This window comes from Ochlerotatus camptorhynchus, unplaced genomic scaffold (assembly GCF_037179485.1).
Source record: "Ochlerotatus camptorhynchus isolate MF236.1 unplaced genomic scaffold, CSIRO-AGI_Acam_v1.1 ptg000082l, whole genome shotgun sequence".
NCBI lineage: Eukaryota > Metazoa > Arthropoda > Insecta > Diptera > Culicidae > Ochlerotatus > Ochlerotatus camptorhynchus.
Genome location: NW_027040572.1, coordinates 3,300,523 through 3,325,774, shown reverse-complemented (window position 1 = coordinate 3,325,774; position 25,252 = coordinate 3,300,523). Strand labels below are relative to the sequence as shown.

The window sequence follows — 25,252 nt, the reverse complement described above, 5'->3', positions numbered from 1 at the left end:
AGCACCAGCAGGATTAAATATCTTAAAATGATAAAATGTTTATTTAAGAAGAAAAACATATTTCCTGTGGCATGAAACTCAAACAATCGTTTTCATGCGAATTTCCGTTAGTTAAACGACCTAGGTTCTAGGTAAAACAAAGGTTATTCGAAAGTACTTACACCGCATGTCCCAGCGATAGTGTCTCATTGCTCTGGGTCACCGTCGTCGGGTAGCTCGCCAAACTGGACAAAGTTTCCATGGAATTGCTAATGCACGGCGATGTCGTCTGCAGTGCTTTGTATCCATCCAGCATGATGATCTCCTGCTCCTTCCCCGGGCCACACTCGCAAGCCACGTAGATGCTGGTGCGGGCAAAGTCCAAGAATGCCATCAGCCGCGGTGAGTTCAAATTGACAAAAGCTCGCCGCTCATCGAGCGACTCTTTTCGTTCAATCTCTTTGGTGTACGATTTGCTAACGTACATAACTTGAACGCAATCGGAATGCGCAATGAAGAGGCAAGATTCGCGGTATTTGAAATCAAGGGGTTCCTGTAGCCAATTGATATTATCCGGCCGTGAACGGCAGCCATATTCGTCCACGAAAATTCCAACTTCTTTGAAACAAAGCATGAACTCTTGGCTGTTTACCTTGAAGGCCGCCATCGGTGTGCATGAACGGATATCCCGTAGACTCGAGTCGGACATATCCAGGAACTCTTCGGCACCGTAGGTTGCCAAATCGATTTCGAAGAACTTGTCCGAACTTACAATGCCGGTGTGTTTGGTGAAGAGCACTGATGAAACTGGAAGGACCGTGTCCAATCCGCGAACCGGTTTGAACCGTCCCAGGGTGGTGTCGAACTTCAGGATGACAATTCTCGATGAAGTCGCGGCGATTGCTATCACGTCCGACAGCTGTTGGCACGAGGGGTCGTCCATCATGCGAACCAAATGCCACCGTTCACTGTGGGTCCGGTTGGCAATCGATAGATCCAGGACAAAGGTTTCCAGCTTGGGCGAAAGGCAAGATGAGGCTTGGGCACGGCTGTGCAGGTGGCGCAGGTCGCACTGGTACAGGTACTCACCGTCGTTTCCGATGATGATAGCCTTCGGGATGTGCTGGGAGATGGTGAAGGACTTCACGTTGGATATGCCTCGGATCTGGACCAGTTCCTCCGTATCTGCGTTGTAGGAGAAGAGACCGGTGTCGCAACCTGTAAGAGGCGAAAATTGGAATGGTTCTTTTTAGTAGGTTCAGAATCTTCAAGGGTTGAACAATTCTTGATAGAGCTGGAATTAGGGCGTAACAGCTTTTGTAAACAATGAAATCTCTCGATGATTTCTCGAAACTAAAGGCACGCCCACGACAAACAACATAACCAACGGGAAGGGGAAGTCTTCCTCTATCCGATGGTGACGTTGATTTGAGTGGGCAAGCCTTGGCTTTCTAGAAATCATCGAAAGAAGTCATTGTTTACAAAAGCTGTTACTAACTAATTACAGCTCTATCTAGAATTATTTTCAAAGGAAACCATTTTTTTAATTGGATTACGAATTTAGAGTAAGGTGGGGCGAGATCGGTCTCGGGGCAAGATGGCTCATCTACATGATTTACTTATATGTTTGATTGTCAACATGAACAGGCTCAATGTAAACTCAATGCTGGTTTGAAAACACAAACCATCATAAGGGCTGCTGAACCGGTTTGATATTTACAAACAAATAAATGAATAAATGTACTAGCTGAACCATCTTGCCAAGCTTTACCTCAACACCGCTAAAGAAAATCTTGAAAGTCTGTTCAGAATACTCCTTAAAATTTGAATTGAATTGTCCACATTTCAGTAATTCCAGGAATAACATGAAGTTTTCTTCAAATTTCCCTTGAAACTCTTCCCGAAATTGCCTCGGCATTTTTCCTCAAAATTCTTTGAGAACTCTCTTAATAATTCAATTTTCTTGGAATTGGAAATTCTCTTGGCATTCTTCTCAGCAATTCTTTGAAATTATTCCCATCGAATTCCTTCTTAAAAAATACTCACACCATCTCACAATCGACACCGAATTCTCCGGAGCATAACTTTGGATTTTTTTCCAGAGCTATATTGTAATTAAACATGCAGTTCTCCTCACAATTCCCTTGGAATTTAATTAAATAAGAACTTGCTTTGAAATTATCCCAAAAGCATGCCCCGTAGCGTGGGTAGATCACCTTTTCGTGGTACGTTACGGGATGTAAGATCTACCACCGATTCCTAGTCCTGACTACTTCAAACTAGGGGAACAGGATTTTTCAGTAATCCAGTACTGCCGTTATACGCATAAGAGTCCCACGGTGCATAAGGATTGCATAGAACATGGGACAGTTATGCGTAGAACGGCAGAGTAGTCCTTGTTACTTTTTATGCCTTGTTGATAGTGACAAGACTCGGGTTTGTCTACCGAGGATGATCTTGAAACAAGGAAAAAATGAGTTAGTTGTCTTCATCTATGTGATTCCTAATCTTCTATTCGTTGTTCCCTAGTTTGAAGTGGTTAATACTAGGGTTCTGATGCATGGTCACTATCGGTGTCATTCTTTAATTTTGTTGCTAAGGAATCCAATTTTGACTGACAAAGGGGCGCGCCTTTGGAGGGTGTTCCAGCACTCCGAAGGGTATATTGCGATAAATGCAAGAATGACAACTGTTAAAAAATCGAATACTTCATTATTTATCAATAGTGATGGAGTAATACGACCTGCACTAAACTAAGGACACGGGATATACTACAATAGAACAATTTACTGGTCGCAGTAGTGTTATGTCCCGAACAAAGGAAAAAAAAATCCCAAAAGCATTCTCAGAATTTTCTCCAACATTACTACTTCGGGATTCTCATCATCATTTTCAAGATTTTTTTTCAGAATGTTTGAATCAGTGTTGGAAATTCCCTAGACCAGTTCCAGGCCAAATAGTATAAAAAAGTGAATCCATGTCAAATGACGAATCGGTTAAACTCGACTTTCTCCGATTTGCGAATCGACCCCCTCCCTTGTCTCTTCCCTTATGGTAGCTAATTCATTAATGTTGAGATAGGGTATTGCCGATACGTTACCCTACCGGCTCGCCCTGTTTCACATTCTGGTGGATTACACAAAACTTATTTAACCTGCTGGTAAAGATGCTGTGATGCCATCCCCTGTCTACTGGTATAGCATGTACGGTGCCTAAAACCATCGGTGACCTGGCCCTTGACCCCCTTCTATACTACACAATCACGATGACAGAAATTCACTTGGAACGTTTTTCTGACTATTCTGAGATTTTCAGATCTACTTGAAGGTTCCCTCAATTTTCCAGATGTTAATGAAACTACCTTCAAGTTCTTTTGTAGTTTGAGAAACTAGCATGATGCTTACAATACTTCCCGTTAAATTTTTAAACTTCCTTGAGCTTTTCGGACTTCCTAACGTTTCCTCAATTTTCCTAATGATCAAGGATCTTCTCCAAAGTTTTAACAATTCACTGATAAGCTCTCGAAACTTCTTTTAAATTTATGTGATTTATTTACTGTTAACAGAACTACTCTGAGGTTATCTGTTCTTTCTTGAAGTTCTCGTAGCTTCTCTTAAGTTTTTGTAGTTCTCATGAAGCTTGTTGTACTGCCCTGAATTTCATTGAACTGCCCTGAAAACGTTTAAGCTTACGCGAACTTCTGAAGTTAGGTGAAGACCTCAATAATTTTCATAATATCTCTGAAATTTTCCAAAAATCTGGGAACTTCTTAAAATTTTCCGTCAACTCTCACTGGAATTCCTGGGCTTACTAAACTTCTTTGTAATGGTCCTGCATTTTGCAAAATGTTCATGAAATTTACTGAAGTTTTCGAAGTTTTTTTTTCAGAAGTTTCTTTAACTTCTTTAAACTACCACATTTTTTTTTTAATTAAAACGTTCATAGAACTGGCCTTAAATAATCGACAATATTTCATAAGTTCATCAATAGTCTAGACTTTCCTGATGTTATTAAAACTGCCCAAATGATTTCTGAATGTCCTTAAAGTTCTCTAGACTGCCCTGAATTTCTCAGTATTTTTTATAAGAACCCGCAATTTTACTGAAATTAACTGAATTGCCTTAAAGTTTCCACAATTTTTCAAAAGTGTTATAATGTTTATAAACGCCTTAAATCACTATTTTTTTTCCTGAACTTATTTGGACATCCCTGAAGTTTTCAAAGCATGTTTAATGTTCCGGCAAATTTACTGACATATGTTCATAATTCCCTGCTGCTTCTGACGTTTTCGGGTCAATCATATGGAGCAATTCTCGCTGAAACCAGACCACTTACATTTTGGCCGGATCTTGCGAATCACTACAGCCAGGAAGTACAACAATGGTGCAATGACAACGGAGTCCAGTTTGTTCCGAAAATCCTCAATCTGCCCAATTGTCCCCAGTTCAGCCCTTTTGAAAACTATTGGGCAATTTTTGAAGAGGAAACTGAAGGTAAAAGGTACAGTAATCAAAACGGCAGCTAAGATGAAAAATTAGTGGGATATCGCCAAAACAGTGCACGAGACCGTTATGCGCCGCTTGATTGGTCGTATTAAGGGAAAAGTTCGAGAATTCCTTCGAAACCACGACGAATAATTCGTTTCGTATTTTTTTCTTAAAACATAAGGAATAATATGCACTTGAGTGTTCAAATCCGTTAATTCAAATCCGAAATAGACCCAAACGATGTTGTTTCGTTACTAAGTGGACCATGCTTTAATTATATGAAAAAGTGACTTTAGAGCAGTTCCACGCCAAATGATGAATCGGCAAATCTCGACTATCTCTCCGATTTGCATAAAACTTTGAATAATTGTGTTATAGGCAATCATTAACATTTTTACAAAAATTAGGCCATTTTAGATGTTGATTATTATTTTTTATTCGGCCGAATACTCTATGGCGGCCGAATATTCGGTGCAGCAATAGTTTTAACCTCTCATTATACAAAGCTTATTTGTGACTCTTTATCAAATCTTACGGTAGGTACTTATGAAAAGGTAAATGAATGTAGAAGTCTTCTTTTATAGAAACATTCAATTTTTTGTTCAAAATCATTCGAAATTAAATCTGAACCCTGAGCATTTTTAAAGAGAATCAAGCATGCAAAGATGCTTAAGTAGACGAAGACTTTACACCCACAAAGTTGCATTTAGTTACAAATTATTCCGCTGATTACTTCCCACGCAACTGGTATCAATGCATAAGAACTACTGACAGTACCAACAATAACAACAACAACAATCTTAAAATTATGATTCCGTAAAAGCCGGAATTAAGATCGGAAGCAGGTTCGGCAGTCGAAAGTCAGACTTGCGAACTTTAGCTTAGAGCTGGCGATACAATAGATCCGTTCAACGGTGATTTATTTCCTATTCTGGATTCAGAAGATGCAACGATTATGATGACGGATAGCTAAAGCTACCACCGTGCTTCATATGTGCACACAGCATTTTTATCTAAATTTTAAAAAGCAAAAACCTGCCGAAAACTTTCCTAAAGGAATTTCCATCGTCACTCGCACAACGTCGACTTTTCCAATGCTTCAGCTCATTATCCATTTCTTTGTTTTGCTCCCCCATCCCCAATATAATGACCCACATTTTATCGATTATCAAATCACACACCGAAAGTGAAACCAGCAAAAAAAACTTACCCAACAGCACCACGCTCTCGCTCACGTCGTACACATCGTTAATGGCCAGCTTCGGTTCCACCCGTTTCGTCTTGAACAGCAAGTCCCCGACATATTTGTCCTCGTCGTCGTCGGCCTTCTCCTCCACGCTGCTGACCGGGCCGTCGCCCGATTCCGCCTCCGATCCGTCCGGTGCCAAGCTGATCTGATCCTGCAGGGACTCTGTATCGCTAATACCACCCGCTACCAGCTCATTGGCAAGCGAATCCAAATCACCATCGCCCTGGCAATCGTAAGCTGCCCCCGATCGACACTTCCGGTGGACGTTCTTCGCACAAACTGTACACTTCCAGTAAGGGTGCCCGGCTAGGATGTGCCGATCGCAAACGCTACACAACTGGATGGGATTTTTGGACGAGGATGTTTCCAATGTCATGTCGAAGGTGTGCGATTTACCCCCGGGAGGGCCGAGATTTTTCGGGGTTGGAGCTAATTCTTGCCGGAAAGAAGGCTTGTGCAATTTTGAAGGAGTTCTCTCCGGGAGATACTTGTCCTTGGCTTCCAGCTGTTGATTTTCTTCGTCTTTTTGGGCTTTCTTAAGTGATCCTTGCATGGCAATCATGTCCGTTTTCGCTCGGAGCAGTTGTTCTTTGAGCTGGTTAGTACGTTGACGTTCTTTCTGCAGTTCTTCCTGGATCTTCTTGTAGCTGGTGGTATTCTCCACCATGATGGGATTTGGTGGAACATTCTCTTTCTTTTCATGGTTGCCGCCACTTCCGAAGAGCATATCGGCGAAGGTCTTTTTCTTTTTATGCGAACTTTCCTCAACGCGAGCTTGCAGATAATCGATGAGCTTCTTGTGCTGAGCAAGAGTGGCTTCCGATTTAATGTCCCTCTCGGAATAGAACGTTTTTTGCTCCGCTAGAACCGTCTTGACGTGATCAAGTTCATTGTTCAGCTGGTTGATTTGATTCTTGTAGTCTTTAATCTCGTTGTTCTGTTTGGTAATGTGTTCCTTAGCCAAGAACAGATCGGTGAGAATTTTGGAATTTTCCTCCTTCAGTATCAGATGCTCCTGCTCGTAATTGGAAACCACCTTCTGAAGATTGGATGCGTCCAGATTGAGCATTTCAATGCGTTCTTGTACCTCAAAGAGGCTGCTGGTCTTCTCGATAAGGTCCTTCTGCTGATCGACCATTTGGTTTTGCAGATCTTCAAACTTCTTGCGTAATTCATCGTATTCCGATGCCAGCTGAGAAGTTTTACATTCACTCAACGTTTTAGATGACTTCTCCTGATGCACTTCCTGTCTCAATTTGGACAGCTCCGTATCCTTTTCCTTCATCTGCTTGAACAAGCCGTCGATCTTCTCCTGGTATTCCTTATTTCTTTTCTGCTCCTTCTCCAGCAGAATCTCCAACTCTGTCAGTTGAGTCTCCGTAATACTGCAAGCTCCCTTCAACATGTTGAAATTCCGCGTCACGATTGCGAGCTTCTCATCAAGCTCCTTAACCGAAGCATCAGCATCCGCCAGTTCTTCTTGGCTTTCGCCCAACTCCCTCATGAGCTTCGAATTTTCCGATGTCATCATTCTCAAATTGTCATTTGCTTGGTTTGCCTTCTGTTTCGCCTCATTCAACTTCTCCTCCAAACTCTGGATCTTCGCTGAAGCAGTAATCAGCTCAGTCTTCTCGGTCAGTCGTCCCTTTTCGGTCGTATCTCTTGAATAACGCTCCTTTCTCAATTCATCCTTTAGCAACCTTATGTCCTCTTTCAAATCTTCGATCTGCTTCTCCTTTCCGGCAATGGTTTCGTGCAGCTGATTAATCTTGAATTCTACTCCCTCTTTCTCCTTCCTTACCCGGTTGACCCGTTCGTCGGCCTGCTCGACCCTTCGTCCCAGAATGGAATTATCTAACTTGACCTTCTCCAGTTCCTTCTCCAACTTCCACAGCGACAAATTGGCCGTCCGGGCCGACTGTTTGTCCAAGATCGACTGTTCCCGAATAGTACTTAACTTGTCCTCGAGCCGTTCGTTCTGCCGTTCCAGAAGCGAAGACGTACCGTCTGTCGTGCCGCGTGCGCCCACCGGGTTGCCCGTCTTGAACTGATCGATAATCTTCTCCAATCGCGAAACAACCTCCTCCAACCCGTTGGCTCGTTTGCGCTGCAGATCTTCGCTTTCTCTGTAAGGAGAAAAATTGGAAGCAGAAAAATTCAAAATAAGTTGCGGCTTGTTATTCGACAGTGGCGTGTCAAGGGGTGAGCTGGTGGGGAAACCGAAGATGATTTCTAATCAAAGTATATTGCATAGGAATGATGTGAAGCTAGCGATGGCTATTGATGACAGGGCTCTACCCAATTTGACATAATACCATTTGGCATAATTGACATTTGACATAAATGTGGAAAACCCCTACTTAAACCGAAAAAAATAGTTATATTGCCTCCTGGTCGCACTTCAACAGAATAAGAAAGAAGAGCTTATGATAGGAAGAATTAAAAGTAATTATTTAATTAGTGTTTACCCTTATTTTGAAGTTATATCTTGCATGGTGAGAAATTGGTGGTGCCGGATCATCAGCAGGGTTGCCACTGAATTTAAGAAATTTAATTAACGTTTTTTTCCGGTTTTCCTGGGTGCCAAATAGATTATAGAGAGCTAAATGTTTGAAAAGAATGATTGTAACAATTGATGTCACTGGGAAAAAAAAGTTCATCGACTCTCTCTTTCGATAATAATTCAGCTGCAAACACATTGCAACACAAGGAATGTGTTTGCAGCTGAATTATTAACGAAAGAGAAAGTCGATTAAGAGAATCGATCAAAGTCACTTAAACCCCTTTCCTTCTAACCCCCTCATATCATTTTGTTCGTGATCATGTAGCATCCGCATCTCTGCAGATAGAACCTATCAAGATCCTGGACGGCGTTACAGTTGTCTGCTTCTTGCTGAACTGATAACGAATTTCGACAGTGAGTATACATAAGGGCGTAAACGCGATGATCGATTCTCTTCGTCTATTTTCTTTTTTGTTAATAACTCGCTAGAATTAACGTTTCTCTGTGCCTTTGCTGTTGCTTTTGATAGCCAATACAACCTGTTACAGCTCTATATTGAACAAATTTTAGAAAATTGTTTCGCTTAGCTGTAGCTGAAGAGAATCGATCATCGCGTATACGCCCTTATGCATGCTCGCTGTCGATTTGTTTTTGATTAAGTTCTAACCTGGGTCGGGTATCAAGATTGGGTCTGCTTGTTGCCTTTCAAATGTCAGTGTCAACGTTTTATTTTTGAAACCTGGTTCGGGTTGAGGTTCGCACTGACAATAAGCTCGGGTTTGCACGGGTTAGAACTGGTTCCAACCTGGATAATAAACAAATTCGCTATAAGCTTATAACTGATGTAAGAACTCAGCACTCACCAACTACCTACTCGGAGATCAAACATACAGCACCCGGTCGACTCAGGCGACAAGAGCAAGCTCCGGAACACCCAGGGTCGCCTAGCTACTGGGTAATCAGAAGGTTTCGCGATACCAGAACGAAGAACTGTCACTTTTCTTTAAATGCATTTATTCGTTACTTTTTGGCAAGGCCACCTTGGTCAAGCCGAGAAGGGAAAACTCCTTTGGGATTATGGCCTAGGTTTGGCCAGATAATAGTGTTTGGTCCTTGACAATTAGGTTCGAAAACTGTTTCCAATGTCACGAGCCGGTCGTGTGCTGTGATGTGCTGTGCAATTCTCCTTCATCCCGTCATCCTAGTTTTGTATGGTTGTTTGTAGTTCTATGGTGGACATAACGTAACGGCACAACATTTTCACAGCGGTACAGAACCCTATCATTTCTGTGGTACACTGCTGTTCTTGCACAAGAAACGTGAAGGTTCTGAATATATAACATAAATGAAAAAAAAACCTATGAACTTGTGACCAAACGATTACAAACTACCAACCATCCAAACACCTTGAACAGCTAGCAGCATACCATCATTCGTACCGAATGCCTAATCCGTATCGAGCATTTCCAGCCCAAAACGCAAACCGGTTGGTCATGAGTGTTTCCGATTTGAATGAAACATTTCTCACGTGTTCGCTGCTACTAATGGTTGCATTTTTCATTTAAATATGATTTTTTCCTCCAGAGTAACTTTTGAAAACGGCGTATAAAAAAATGGATTATTTTTTTTTCAAAAAATCATAACTTGAAAATTATTGATCTGATCAAAATGACATATCAGAAGAAGTTTTAGGTAGTTAAATTATCTTTGCGGAAAAAAAAACACTGAAAGAAAAACTTAGTAAATTAGTATTTAAAAAACGTAAAACGATGATTATCTCAAAACACCCCCCCTTCGATCTCTTTATAATTTTTTTTTTCAAGAAAACTGAAAAAATGCCCTAATATATGGTGAAGAGTTTATGCTGGTAACTTTCTTAAAAAAAAATCTATAATTTTTGAAATTTTTGTTGGTTTTTACAAGTTGGTGAAATTGCATATTTTTTAGTAAAATAGTAATTTATTTGGATTCTACGCATAATTTTCAAAAACTTTGCATATAAAAACTTTTTTCCTAAGTCTAGCCGTTCTCAAGTTAATGCAATTTAAAAAAATAATTATAATAATTTTCTACATTTTGGGCCATTTTCAAATGTAAGTCGTGATGTCCAGCAACGAGATGTCTTTCCATGAATATATATTAAAAAACAAACAATTCATTCTCAATTGGTAGCTGTCAGACTTCCCCGTTTCTATTTAGACGCAGCAGAAAAGAAACAAGTTTATAAGTAAATACTCTCAAATATAACCAAATAATCAACAAACCCACTCATGTGCCTTTTTTCTGTCCTCTATTAGTTGTATACCTGGATAGAATTGTGTATGTCATAACAGAGGCTCAAAACATAAACAGGTAAACAAATATGTTATTAAACCTGTAATTGAGATAAATTCTCTAGGTACTTCTCTGACGTATACCATATTGTGCCTTAAGAGCTCATCCCGCGATATCACAACTACATAAAAAGGCACCCCGTGGAGGCTTCTTACACTCACACTTAAAAAAGTTTGCTATAATCAATTGTACCTAATGAAGATAGGTATAATGTCAACATTGTAATTATTCTGCTACATATATATATATATATATTGGGACGTTCTTCACCTGTTCTGTATCCGCTGATTTGCCGCAGATCCCGCCTCTCAAGGGTGAACAAACTGGCTGTCTACAAACAAATCATAGCACCTGCGATCCTCTATGCAGCTCCCCTGTGGGAATCATGTGCACAGACTCACAGGAACAAAATCCAAATCACTCAGAATAGAGTGCTGAGGATGGTTCTTGATCGTCCTTTCGACACTAGAATAACAAATTTACATGAAGAGGCAGGCATTGCCAAAATAGATTCCCGAATTAACGAAATTAAGACTAAATTTGCACAAAAATGTATTTTTTCAGAACATGTATATAGTAGTTGTAGGTTAGTTGTAGTTGTTAATAGTAGTTATAAGTAGTCTCCTTTTTTCAAATTTTAAACAAACCAATCCCACCAAGGTGGTCATTCTTAAAACAGGCCTGATAGGACTAGGAACTGTAATTAATAATAATTTTAATTGAAAAGGAACTAAAGTTGAAAAGACGCATCTGTGTCACTTGATAAGTTATACATGTAAACCACACAATACAAGAAATAAAGATCATTTAAGTCAAGTTCTTCACCTGTTCCATTCAGTTCATCTCTCTTAGCGTTTCAAGTTAAAAAGCAAGTAGTTTTTTACGATGGATAACAACTTCAAGTGTTGTTAACCTCTACCTAAATCAATTTCAAAGCATGACACAGTAGCAGTTCAGTTGTTTATCTCAAAATTATTAGAATTTTTAAAGTCGCAAATAACAGTCCAAAAGTGTATTTTTGTGTTAGATAAAGCAGCATCACAATACAAAAACATAAAAAATGTTGCTAGCCTTTGTGGATTTAAAGATAAGCATAATGTAGAAATGGAATGGCATTTTTTGCAACTTCACACGGCAAAGGTCCTTGTGATGCGATTGGCGGTACCCTTAAGAGAATGGCAACCAGAGCAAGTTTAGTTAAGTAACACGAGCACCCTATAACGAACCCTAAACAACTGTACGACTGGGCAAATAGTCGTAAAGAAGATCTTCAAACAAAAATGTCATTTTGTTATGTTTCTACGGAAGAATACAAAAAGGCTGACACGGAATTTGATCCAATTTTTAAGAAAGTGAAACCAATTCCTGGAACTCGAAAATACCATTGCTATATTCCAGTTTCAAACAACCAAATTGCAGTAAAAAATTCTCTAATTCAAACGATACACCCAAATTATTCAATGTATTCAAATAATATGAGTTGTAAAATAAAATAATAAATATATACTGTTTCTTATCTCAACAAATCTTTCATTTGACCACATCAACGTGCTTCTCTTCCGCTGCCTCTAGATAGAAACGGGTAAGTCTGACAGCTACCATATCTGAGAATGAATTGTTTGGTTTTTAATATACAATCATGAAATAAAATCTCGTTGTTGGACATCTCGACGAACATTTGAAAATGGCCTAATATATTGAAAATTGTTATAATTATATTTTTTTAATTCGCATTAACTTGAGAACGGCTGGACTTAGGAAAAAAGTTTTTATATGCAAAGTTATTGAAAATTATGCGTAGAATCCAAATAAATTATTATTTTATAAAAAATATGCATTTTCATGAACTTGTAAAAATCAACAAAAATTTAAAAAATTATAGCTTTCTTTTTAAGAAAGTTACCAGCATACACTTTTCACGAAATTTAAGGGTATTCCATCAATTTTCTTCAAAAAAAAAATTATAAAGATCGAAGGGGGGGTGTTTTGAGATAATCATCGTTTTACGTTTTTTTAATACTAATTTACGAAGTTTTTTCTTTCAGTGTATTTTTTCCGCAAAGATAATTTAATTACCTAAAACTTCTTCTCATATGCCGTTTTGATCAGATCAATAGTTTTCAAGTTATGATTTTTTGGAAAAAAAATAATCCATTTTTTATACGCCCTTTTCAAAAGTTACTCTGGAGGAAAAAATCATATTTAAATGAAAAATGCAACCATTAGTAGCAGCGAACACGTGAGCAATGTTTCATTCAAATCAGAAGGGGTCGAGACAAAATTGACATTTTTTTTAACGATTTGAGCTAGAAATGCTCTATCTGCATTGCACCATCTGCATGGTAAACTCGATCCGTATCGCTTGAACTGCAATAACCAGTATCTAGCTCCTTGCATGTTCGATCACGCTTGAAGCGTCACTGTTGGGCGGTAGGTTTCTGCTGGAAACGTCTCAAGTATCCAACCAGAAAACAAATATCTGACCTCACACACAACATCATGTACATCAGCAGCTTGGTCTCATCCAGTCCAGTGATAGGCCTTTCTCCATTGGAATTCTAACCGGGTTGCAGTTGTCCATCCCAAAACGCTTCAGCAATCGATCAATGCTTGTACTTTGAAACAGTTGCAGCGCACTGGCTTCGTTGTCGTAGTCATTTTGATTCCCAGGAAATGTCGTAATTCTCCACAGTCTGAGAACTCAAACAACAGCTCATCGTTGGAGTCCAGTTTTTTTGTAGAGACAATTATCGTGCTTCGATCTGGAAAAGCCCATCCTCAAGCTCGTTTCAACGTCGAGACTATTGTTTCAGACCATACAATAACTTCATCCGTCGACTGGTCAGGATTCGCTTAGATTCTATCCGGGATCTCTATGTAACTTGTTTCCATGAGGCAATTGCTCAAAAAGGCAGTTCGTACATCCATTGGATGTAAACTAAACTTGCGGTGAACTCCTGGTCCCATAGATTGCTTTTTATTATTTTTTTAGTCGCTCTCCTGGCTCCGGATATATAGCCGGAAGATGTTCCAGTTTGTTGTTGGGGCCTCCCTTAGCTGAGTCGGTAAAGGCACAGCTACAAAGCAAGACCATGCTGGAGGTGGCTGGGTTCAATTCCCGGTCCAGTCTAGGAATTTTTCGGGTTGGAAAAATTCTCAACTTCCCTGGGCATAGAAGTATGATTGGACTTGCCACACAATTAAACCAATGCCAAAATGGTACAGGCATCGAAAGCTCTCAATTACTAACTGTGGAAGTGCATCTAGAACACTAAGTTGAGAGCACGCAATACGCTAATATGCGATATGCAATAAGCTTGAAAAGCGAAGAAGAAGAAGAAGATGTTCCAGTTTGTATGGGCCATGAGACTAAAACCGACCTGAAATGCGCCATACCCATCATACGATACTTCAAATCACATGAGAAGTTAAAAACAAGATAATATAGTTTCTAACGAGTGCTCATACTCCTACATGGGCTGCATCCGAACATGTCCCGGTGCCCCGGGGAAGTGGGCAGTGTGATGAAAAATAAATACAATTGATTTCTCAGCAACCAGAGCACCGATTTCAACGCAACAAGCATCAAACGAAAATATTGTAGTCCCATAGAATGCAAGGGGCCTTCCTTAGCTCAGTCGGTAAAGGCGCAGCTACAAGGCAAGACCATGCTGGAGGTGGCTAGGTTCGATTCCGGTCTAGGAATTTTTCGGGTTGAAAAATTTCTCGACTTCCCTGGGCATAGAGTATGATTGTATACTTGCCAGACAACTAATACTAATGCAAAATAGCTTGTAATTAATAACTTGGAAGTGCATCTAGAACACTATGTTGACAGCAAGCAATAAGCTAATATACGATAAGCAATAAGCTTGAAATACGAAGAACCGACCTGAAACGCGCCAAACCCATTATGCGACACCTCAAATCACGTGGGTATTCGAAAACATCATCAATGGTTGTTATAACAAGTGCCCAGAACCACATTGGCCACATCCGGACATATTTCGGGTACCCCCGGGTAAGTGGCCAGTGTGACAAAATTTGTAGGATCGTTTTTTGGCAACCACTGGCCAAAACGCCAATCGATGAGATCGCAGTTGGCTGCGCATGAAAGCTGACGTTTTTCTTTTGCTGCGTATTTTTCGTAAGCAAATTAAACACTTTTTGGCTTTAAATTTGTTAATTTATGTGCTGAAATTTAGTTTCAAGTGTTCATAAAGTTATCATTTAGTGATATATCATGTTTTGCCTGTCGATTTCATTGCCTCCCGGGAGCCCGGTTCTTCGGATGCTACACTTTCGGCGTGTAGTTCTATTGAGAGATCGGCCCGGTTGGTGAATTTGCCCGGGAACGTGTTGATAATGTGTCCGTCGCGAGTTTTGATGGTGATTCGGTGGCCGAAGTTGCCGTGAATCAGCAAGTTTTCCGCTTGCAAAAGTGCTCGGCTGCTGGTCTCTCGCCGGTGTCGGAGATTGCGAGCAATATGAAAGATGCCTGGACGCTGGATACGCCCAAGACTGGACGGGTGGCAGTTGGTGGCCGCGAACTGTTCCTGGGAAAAGCACTAGAAGCGAACCTCATGCCAGATGACCCCATGGCAATGCAAGAAAATTTGTGTTCGTTAAAGGAAGTATTACGATAAAGATGCATCACGAAATGAGATGCAAAGCTTAGAGAAAATCAAAATTACGGAACCCATGGATTGGAGGATCAAATTAACATGGTGAGACCAGTCTAAATACATTTAACGGGCTTATTGTAAGTGAAGTAGCCTCGGAATGGGCGTGACTCTCCAGACATTCTGAAATGGGTTGCTGGATCTGCAATAGAGCTATCACTTTCTAACTCCCGAACTAAATCTGTCTACAGTGACCATAAATGCGACATTGTAAAGAGAGTTATTCCATAATAACACTGCCGGCCAGTGCGGGTTATAGAGAATACACACACACCACTGACCAAAACGCCAATCAAAAGATACTATAGTCCCATAAAATGCTATTAAATATTTTTGGAATCGATCTACTGGTTCCGGATATATGGCCGAAACATGTTCCAGTGCGTATGGGCCTTGAGACTAGAAGCGACTAGTACCGTTTGTACTCCATTTTCACCCTAAAACTTTGTTGAATTGAGAGATATAAAATGTTCGTCTTAGACAAAGTTTCTTAAAATGCCTTCATCTACAATATTTTCATAGATGTTCATCAATTTTATCAAGACATAAAAAGTTATTTTTTACCTGAGTGTATACTGCCGCTCATGGCAAGTCAGTTCCATAGCAAGCCGAGAAAAGCGAGTTTAAAGTTTACTTCTTATGTAACGGGACAACCCGTTTGACTATTTTTCTAAACTTTTCCAGGACGAAGTTGTTGAGTTCATCTACACACCAAATTCTAGTTTTGATGTTCGGTAATTTTTTTTTACGGTTTTGATCTGTAAAATTTAATTTCTACTGAGTGATCTGTAAAATTGCTTTAATTTTCTTCTGTCTGTCAAATAAATACAAGTTTTCGGTAATTCCCATGAAAATATTACTGAAAATTTGCATCTATTTTACCGATGTAGTTTGTAAGCCATGAAATGTCATTTAATCTAAACTGTTTAGTAAAGTTTTACAGATTTCCAGTGAACAATTTATAAATACTGACGAAAAATGTAAACAATACAGGAGTTCAGTAATTATTACTGAACGCTTCAGTTAAAATCACGCCTGTCAAATCTTCGTCAATTTCACATGTTAAGCGGTGTAAAATTCAAGTGTAAATAAATTTTAAGAAAATCGTGCGCATATTAGCAGAAAAAAAAAAAACTTGTAAACCATTGAAATGGAAGACGTGTTCGATGAGATTAGATGTGCTAGCGGCCCGATGCGGAAGTAAGGGATCTTTTCATTAAGTACCATTTATATTATCTAAATGTTTTCACTTTTTAGCACTCAAATAAAATGGCTGGCGACCGCTGACTCGTTGGATAAACAGATTGACGAATTGCATTTAATAAAAGATATAAACAACAATTTATATTGTGCATGATTTGAACGGAACAATTCCCTATATTTCACGGTTTTTCAGTAAAAACTATCGAAAGAACTGTAATTTTTGGCAGATGACGACCTTTCTATTTTTACCGATTATTTTGTAGATTTTACCGAACTTCGGTATTGAGTGATGAACTAGTCGGTATTTTTTGACAGTTGAGTATACATTGCAAGTTTACTGATCGTTCAGTAAAGCAAACTTTTACCGAACTGATTACCGAATGTTCAGCTGTTTGAAAGTCAGTAAAATGTTTACCGACAACTGTAAAAACAACTTGGTGTGTATAGTATTATGAAGATATGGGTGATTAGCTACCATTTCCATTGATAAAATCAGTTTTGACAAATGGGACCGACTTGCGATGAGCGGCAGTATACACCTCTTAAGTAAAAAATGACTACTCAAATAAAGTACATACTCGAAAAATGAAGAAACATTCTAAAAGACATAAAAAATGCTGCACTCAATAGTTTCGTCGCAAATAGCACATAACATATGTGGAACTTCATGCAAAAAGCTGACTTAAAGCTGACCCCTTTTTTGTTTTGCCTCAGTGGTAAAACTCGCTTCTTTCGTAAATGTCTCGTACTTCAAAGTCAATCCAAGTAAGCCACTAATTTTATCGGATAGGAGGACTTTTCTGTACACAATCATGGTGTTGGTTTCCTTGAGTGAGCATTGGCCCTTATGAAAGTGAGCATTGACGTTGACGGCGACTCTGCAACTCTTTACTCCTGGTAAAATCCTATAAGCATCTGATCTAGCGGACTTTATCTTATCTCTGCATTCCTCCAGCAAGCCGCCGTTTTTTCACGCAAAGATTGACAGAATCATATGGGATTTTCATAGGAGTGAAAGGGTAAGGAAATATTCACCAAGTTTCACGCACAGACTGATGTTTGCTTATTGGATTTTACCATAGGAGTGAAGAGTTACAGAGTGACCGAAGAGGCGAATTGTCAATAGTCACGGTAATGCGTAATGAGATGTAAACAGGTGAGGCCAGATAATTTTCCTCCGCTGTTTAAATGCTTGACGGAGTTTGACGTGTATGCATTCTTCTATCGACTAGTTCGACAGGGGGCTCAAAGGATTTTTAACTAGTATTTTCAAGTCGGTTAGAAACCAATCAAGAGCGTTGTTATTCAGTAATATTGCCTATTTACAGATGCAATATTTCTTCGTCTCTTCGATCTTTTTGGTTTGCATTGGATACATCACGGAAATTGTATTAATTGCATGTAATTTGATGCAAACAATTCGAAGATTTGATGATTACGTCGAATAGGTGTACTATTATAATGTCTGCGGTATGTTGAAATATTGTTAACTGTGCTTTTAGTGAGTCAACTTATGATTACATCATGAAATATCCAGTTGATGCATATTAACGATTATTTTCGTTAGTAAATAGTGCTTATCTTTGATACACATAGCTAAAAGTCCCTCCCTGGGACCTTAGCCATAGTGGTCGAACACAAATTGTTATGATTGTGTGTAGTTCCTCTTTTGCCTTTTCGATCAACAAGGATCAACATTACCACGTTATTTTGAAGAAATTTTCAATTGGGAGTGTTGAAATCTTGGATATTGCAGGTAATGATAAGCGCTCGATATCATTTATCGTCCTGCTTGCAAAATTCTTGCGAATGAAACGATGCAAAGTCAGCTCAAAACACTGCATATTTTTCAAATGGGACTTCTGACTCTTGTTCCAAATTTTGCTGCTTCTCTTTGGACTTCAAAATATAAGTACTTAATTCAAAATTTACGTGGTCGTGTTCTTCCTCCTACGAAACCTAATGAAATCAAAGTTTGATGCAATTGGTTCCAAAAAATTAGAAAATGTCCAAAGAAGGAAATGTTACATACATGTTTCTTCTAAGTTTACCACAGTTTTGCTATGTGTATCAAGGTGATGAATTTGTTAAAGTTAGCTATATAATTATAAATAAAGCACATAAATGGTTACGGAAATAGTAAGACATGAGTTCAGGAGTGCTAGGAACACATAGAATTATAAACCACGGTAGAATTATTTAAATGAATTGACAAGCGCCTTGATCCCCTTTCTCATTTTACAGCTGGTATAATCAATTTGACAGATTGATGTCCATATATACCACTTGAAATCACTGAAATGGGGTCGATTTTGATGATCGAGTTCCATATATCAGGCGTAACATTTGATAAAGGCACAAAAGCATTTGTAAACAACCTTTCTAAAACCCTTTACACGTTAACCAAAGTACGCCAACGCAAACCAATATCACTTTCGGAAAGGCGAGAGTTGCCCCTATTCAATGATGTTGTTGGTCTGCGTGAGTGTACTTTGGTTCGCGTGTAAAGCGCCATAAAAAGTTTGTTTACAAAAGCTTTTGTGCCGTTATCAAATGTTACGCCTGATATGTTATATGCAAATAGCCATGTCCCACTTTTTTTGATTTCCTCCCACTGTGCATAGATGGATAAATTCAGTATTTTAAACTATTATGCAAAGGCGTCGCGTGACTCATTTTTTACCTGTGCACCAAACTGTATTCGTTACAATTTACCAAGACATATTAATTTTTGTTTTATTTTTCAATGCTCCATGAATTCGAGGGATATATTCTTAAATTACTATATTTTTCACTACCTATCGTCTTTTGTAAACAAAACTTGTATGGAACTTTTCACACGAACCGAAGTACGCCCACGCAAACCAAGAACACTATCAGGAAAGGGAGAATTTAAACTTAAATTTATTCACGTTTTTATCACAAGGCTAACTCTTTCGATTGAAGTATACTAAAGAATATCCGTCAAACTCTTCCGGAAACATTGTTTGGTACAAGACAGTGTCGAAATCTAGAGAAAATTCATGAAGTCCCCTGGGTAGCACTCTTGAATTAATCATCAGAACAACACTATAGTACAACACGCTCGTATTGCACTATCGTAGGTAAAAAGGAACCATGCGTGGAAAATCCGTTCAATATCAGAGCTTAGACGCCAGGACTCCAAAAGTGCTGAACTAAAAGTACGTGCCAGCTGTGGTTCATTTTCGTGACACATGGTAAAGGGAGAGAGATTTGAATTCAAGTATGCTTAGTTGAATGGTATATATGTAGTATTTCTGGAATATACTGATATCAAAAAATCATGCAAGCGTTCAATCGTTATGACCATTTTTAAAAGTGACAGTTATTCAGAATCACCCTGTATATGCGATGTTGACTTAAACTGTAGCAATTTACGGTATTGTTTGTACATTGCTATACGACTTCTGGTTGTCTGTGTGTTTGCCTCTTTCAGTTGTTACGTCACTGCTACTAGAGCTATCATCATAAGTTTTGATCTCCGGCGATTAGTATACAATTGGAAATTTAAAGGCGAAGTTCACACTCATTTCAAGAATACAAAATTTGACCCATTTTTTAAAACTATTTTTAACTCACAGTCAAGTTCAACACAAGTTCCTCACACACGCCTATGCGTGGACAGAAAGATTCACACTGTCGCTTCCAAGCTGCAACCGACCACGCACACGTTGTTGATCACCACCGATCGTACTTTTCAGCAGCACTTTCGGTTTTGTTTTCAATTGAATAATGCATTTTGGGGATCTGTTTCTGCTTTATTTCGTTCAATTCACGCATTCACCATATGTGGGTCTCTTCTTCTTGCAGCAAATTACCATCTGATTTTGATGAGCCGATTATAAAACACCCATCAGTCAGTCAATCGGTGGCGGGCAAAACTGTAGCAGCAACAAGTGTGTTTACGATTACTAGGTAGATATGTTGTTCGCTCTCGTCGTCTCCGCGCTACTAGGCAATAGCACTCATTTTCATTCATCCGCTTAGTTTGCGCGCTACGAAATTTCCTGCAAAGGACTGTATCGAAAATAAGATGTAGACACATTTTTCTTTCCAATTCCGTTAAGAATATTTTAAAATGAAAAAAGGTTTTTCAATTATGTATGTTATACTCCGAATACGATGCCTCCGGTGGAATGTGTAACGGCAAATTGGAAATATTTGAAAAATCATTGTTCAGCCATTATATTATTTAAAATCGATTGGCGCCAGTTGAAACTACAGACTTTAAAGATGTATTCGGTATCAATAAGATTAAAATCTATCGAGAAGTTGCTGAGCAATAATTTTTCAAACATTGCCAGTTCGCAGTTACTCATTTTACCGGAGGTATCGTGTTCCTACTCTTATGAATTTTGGACTGTGTGACAAAACAGGGTTTTCGCACGTTTTGTATCCATCGTACAATATTTATTAGCCTTAGCATCCATGGAAAACGTTGTGACGAAAAGGCAAAAATTGTCGATCGTTTTGGCCTAATTTCACTAAATTCAGTTCTGTACGTCATTCTGGCTAAAAGAAATGGAAAAAAATTAGGCATTTAGATTTTCACCAATTCAACTTGTTCGTAACTACAACCTATTGAATGCCAATTGCTGATGCTGACTGGCAATTATAAAGAGCATATTCAAAAGAAAATTAAGACATTTAAAACTTGGAAATAGTCAACAACATACTGGAACGATGCGTTCAAAAACACGAAAATATAGGTACTGTCCGAATCTCATTTAATCATATCTAACCTCCAGCCTCCTAAAGACTATTTTTTGTACTTTTAAAGTAGGACATGACATAAATAAACGAAGTACCTTTTTTATTATGTTGAAAGAAAAACTAGTTTACAACTTATTTTCGATACAGTGCTTACAGCACAAGCACACCAACAAGCAGCAATTCAATCAATTCGGTATTTACGCGCACATGTGCGGAGAGGTGCGAACGTACGTAAAATATCGATCAGCTGGCGCGCGTGTTTTGAGTGTTACTGCTGTTTTCCACCCTCTCCTGGTTTGGGAGGTGATCACGCGGCGCCGGCGCGCACAGATCGAAGGCAAAACATTATTTCACACGTTTTTTCGCTAGGCAGATCAGATCATGTATCGTCGGCCGTGTGTTATTCAGTTAGTCTAGGTAGTTGAACAATCGAAATCAAGTCGATATAGCTTTGAAGGCAGTGCTCGAACGCGAGACGAGTGGCGCAGATTGATCAGCGTCATTAGATCTATGTATACCTATATGAAATTATTATCTTCGGACGCGCTAAATGCGATGCAAACAATATAAATTATGGTAGATGACGTGAAAACGGAAAATAATTTTATTGTTATCGTTAAATAGGCCAATTTAAACATTACGAAATCAACCATGCTCACATAGGAACATGATTTTAAATAGCCTGAACCCTCCATGGGTCGATGTCCAATGATGGAACCATAGTTAACGCACAGGCAAACAAGCATAACACTCCGCGTGAAGAACATCGTTTACTTATTTTTAACGATTATGTATTATTTGGTGGTGTAAGCCATATTGTCACGATCTATATCAAAAACACATACGATTTTTGTCAATTTTCAAGTGTCCATGGTTTTAAATATTCCAGAAGTTTTCATGAGCTTTTTTTTTTCTTATATATAAATACCGGCTACTTTTGATTCGAGAATCGTGGCCTACTTTGTAAACATTCGAATTTGTTGAATCACATGAAGTAGATTAATGAATCGATTGAATGTTTATCCACAACTATGACTGTACTATTCTCGATCATATAAAACCCTCAGTAAACATCATTAAGCGCTTCTCATAATCAAGCGAAATGTTTACCAACGAGTTTTATAAAAAGTGTACCTTCTTACAAGTTGTTGAAACTTGTAAAAACAACCACAAGCTCCTCTCGGGAGTCAACAAACATTCGTAATACCGGATAGTGCCGGATATTCCATGTGAAAATTGTTTATAGCAACAGGGTGTCTACTCAATCCAAGGAATCAAATTCCCTGAGTTTTCCAGGTTTTTCCAGGTCGGATGAAAAAAATTCCAGGTGCATACAAATTATACACATTATTATTTTTCTATTTATCCATCTGGAATCCCTTCTATGTACTTATTGATTTATGTTATTTTCGATTGTTCAAACTTAGGCGTTGGTACTTGTAAGTCGGCTCAGCAAAAAAGTTATTGAATATTACAGCAGAACAGATGCACATAGGTTGTTTAATATTAATTTGCACAATTTATGTTTAGTAAATGCACCAATAGTGGAGGTACGTTAGTACAATGTACTTCTACAGCGGCTTAGGGAGACTCTATAAGCCACCATAGGAACACATTGCACTAAAGTACCTCCACTATTGGTGCATTTATCCTACACATAATTTGCGAAAAGAAATTATATCCATGGGTGTAATATTGTATTTGGTTTTTGCAATCACATTAGTTATTCATACAGTAGCATGCATTACGTCAATCAATATTACATTCTTTTTTGGTATTTGTGTAGTAAATATTTTTTTAATTCAAGAATATAAATACAAGTAAGAAACCTGTCTATACTATTCGATAAAACGATATATCAAAATTTGATAACAATATGCTGTCAAAAACAAAATATCATTTTAATAATATGTTTGAGTCCAACTCTGTTTGGAAGATCAAGACAGAATAAATCATGGTTTCACATGTCTACAATCTCTTAAGGTCCGTTTAACTATCTGATTTCTTGGTTTGATTTTGACCGCCGCCATAATGAAAAATCTGCTCAAATTTACTTTCGACACACTTTGTTGCTGGTGTTCACACTGCTTGCACGTGTCGAAAGAACTGTCAATTTAGATTTCAAAACAAAACTGTATCAGGAATCAAAAGTAAATACTTCCATCATGAATTACCGGAAAATTGCTCTAGTTTCGGCAGACGTATTTGCTTTTATTATTTTAAATAAAATGAGAAGGAGAAGGTGAACTTTGTGGAGTAGGAAATGGTTGCTCAGGAGGAACACCAGCAGGGATCTGGCTCATCTTGTCCTTCAAGAGCTGCGATATGAAGATGAAAATGGATTTCAAAACTTCGCCAGGATGTCGATACCAACTTTAGACAAGCTAGTGGGAAAAGTTCTCACTAGATCTACATGATTCCTTGAGTTCTGAAAATTTCTGTTAACAACGCAATTCTGCAAGGTCTTCAAACCTTTTGACGTCCCTGAAGTTTTGTTTCTGTTCTCCGGTAAAATTTCTTTAAAGATCAACAATCTTTCCTGATGATCTGCAAATTTCTCGGTAGTTCTACAGATTTCTTTGAAGTTCTGTGTGTTCTTCAGAAGTTCTGCAAATTTTCCTAAGAATCTACAAAGTTTCTGAATCCCTGAAGATTTAAGATCCTTGAAGATCGACAATTATCTCTGATGTTCATAAAATTTCTAATAATCTACAAACTTCTCGTAAGCTCTGGAATTTTTCCGGCAGATTTTCATGATTCAATGAATATCTGCAAATATCTCTGAACATCTATACAATTTTCTAAGGAATTAAAAGATTATCTAGAAATTTTTGAGCTTCCCGGAAGTTTTAGGAAGTATTCTGAAGTTTTTCTAATTTTTCTCAAGCTGTGCAAATATCTCTAAAGATCAGTGAACATACCTGAAGTTCTGTGAATGTCTCTCAAAATCCAAGAACCGCAGTAAAATTCTGAAAAATTTATTTAAACATCTGCTAATTTTTGAGTAGATTTACGATCTAGCCTCTGAACTTTTCTGAAGTTCCTTAAATTTATTTCAAATTCTGTAATGTTTTCTAAAGTACTGTATTTCTGCTCTAAAGATCTACGAACTGCCCTGAAGTTCAATAAATTTCACAGTAGATCTCCGAACTTTTCTAAAGTTCTTTAAATTTCTTTGTGGATTCTTGATCTAAAGATCGGCGAACTTTCCCGAGAATCTGTTAGTTTTGCTGAAGTTTTGCAATTTTTTCTAAAAACGTACGAACTTTCTGACGTTCTACAAACTTCTTTTAAGGTCTACGGACTTCTCTGAAGTTCTTTAGATCTATCTATTTCCGACTTCCATGGAGTTCTGCAAAATATTGTACTTTTGTACTTCGCTGCGATTTGTTTTTGGAATTGAGGTGCTTTTCTGACATTTAACGAATTTTTCTGAAGATCTCTCAATTTGTGTGAAATTTTCTGTCAAATTCCTGCAAATATCTTTAAAGTTCTGTAAAGTTGTCTTAAGCTCCGTAGCTCTATTCCCAAAATCTACAAAAAAAACATGAGGCTCAATAAATTACTCAGTAGATCTGCAAACTTCTCTGATATTTTGTAAATTCCTCTCGGGTTACCCTGAAGATATGAAAATTTCCTTGAAGATCACCTAAAGTTGTCAAAATTTATCTGAAAATATTTGAGCTTCCTTGAAGTTTTAAATGTCAGAATCTACATCCTGAAATCGTGTCAGTAATTTTTTTTTTTAAATTGCCGAACTTCCTGAAGTTTTGCAATTTTTATTGAAAATCCAATAACATTTCTGAGATTCTTGTGATTTTTTCAGAAGTCCTGTAATTTTTTTCAAAGTTCTGTAACTTTGTTCTGAAGATCTACGAATTTTTCTGATGTTGAATAATGTTTCGAGGATCTCCAAACTTATGTGAAATACTTTATATTTCACTGTAGATTCTTGGACTTGTCTTAAGTAATGCGAATTTCCCTGAAGATTTGCAAAATTTCGCTTATAGTTTTACAAATTGATTTGAAATTATTTTTACTTGCTGAAGTTTTGAAAATTTCTTTGAACATTGATCTGATG

At 38.3% G+C, this 25,252-nt stretch overlaps 1 protein-coding gene across 1 annotated transcript in view; it reads right to left on the bottom strand.

Annotated features, from left to right (window-relative positions):
• Positions 1-13: 13 nt before the first annotated feature.
• The window catches only part of sti (sticky), a 45,377-nt gene continuing 20,138 nt past the window's right edge, over positions 14-25,252 (bottom strand). Inside the window, exons 5-6 of the mRNA XM_065217960.1 lie at positions 5,677-7,841; positions 14-1,197 (exon numbers count right to left, since the gene is read on the bottom strand). Coding sequence (XP_065074032.1) covers positions 158-1,197; positions 5,677-7,841 — 3,205 coding nt within the window. The 3' untranslated portion in view covers positions 14-157. The remainder of the gene's footprint in view (positions 1,198-5,676; positions 7,842-25,252) is intronic.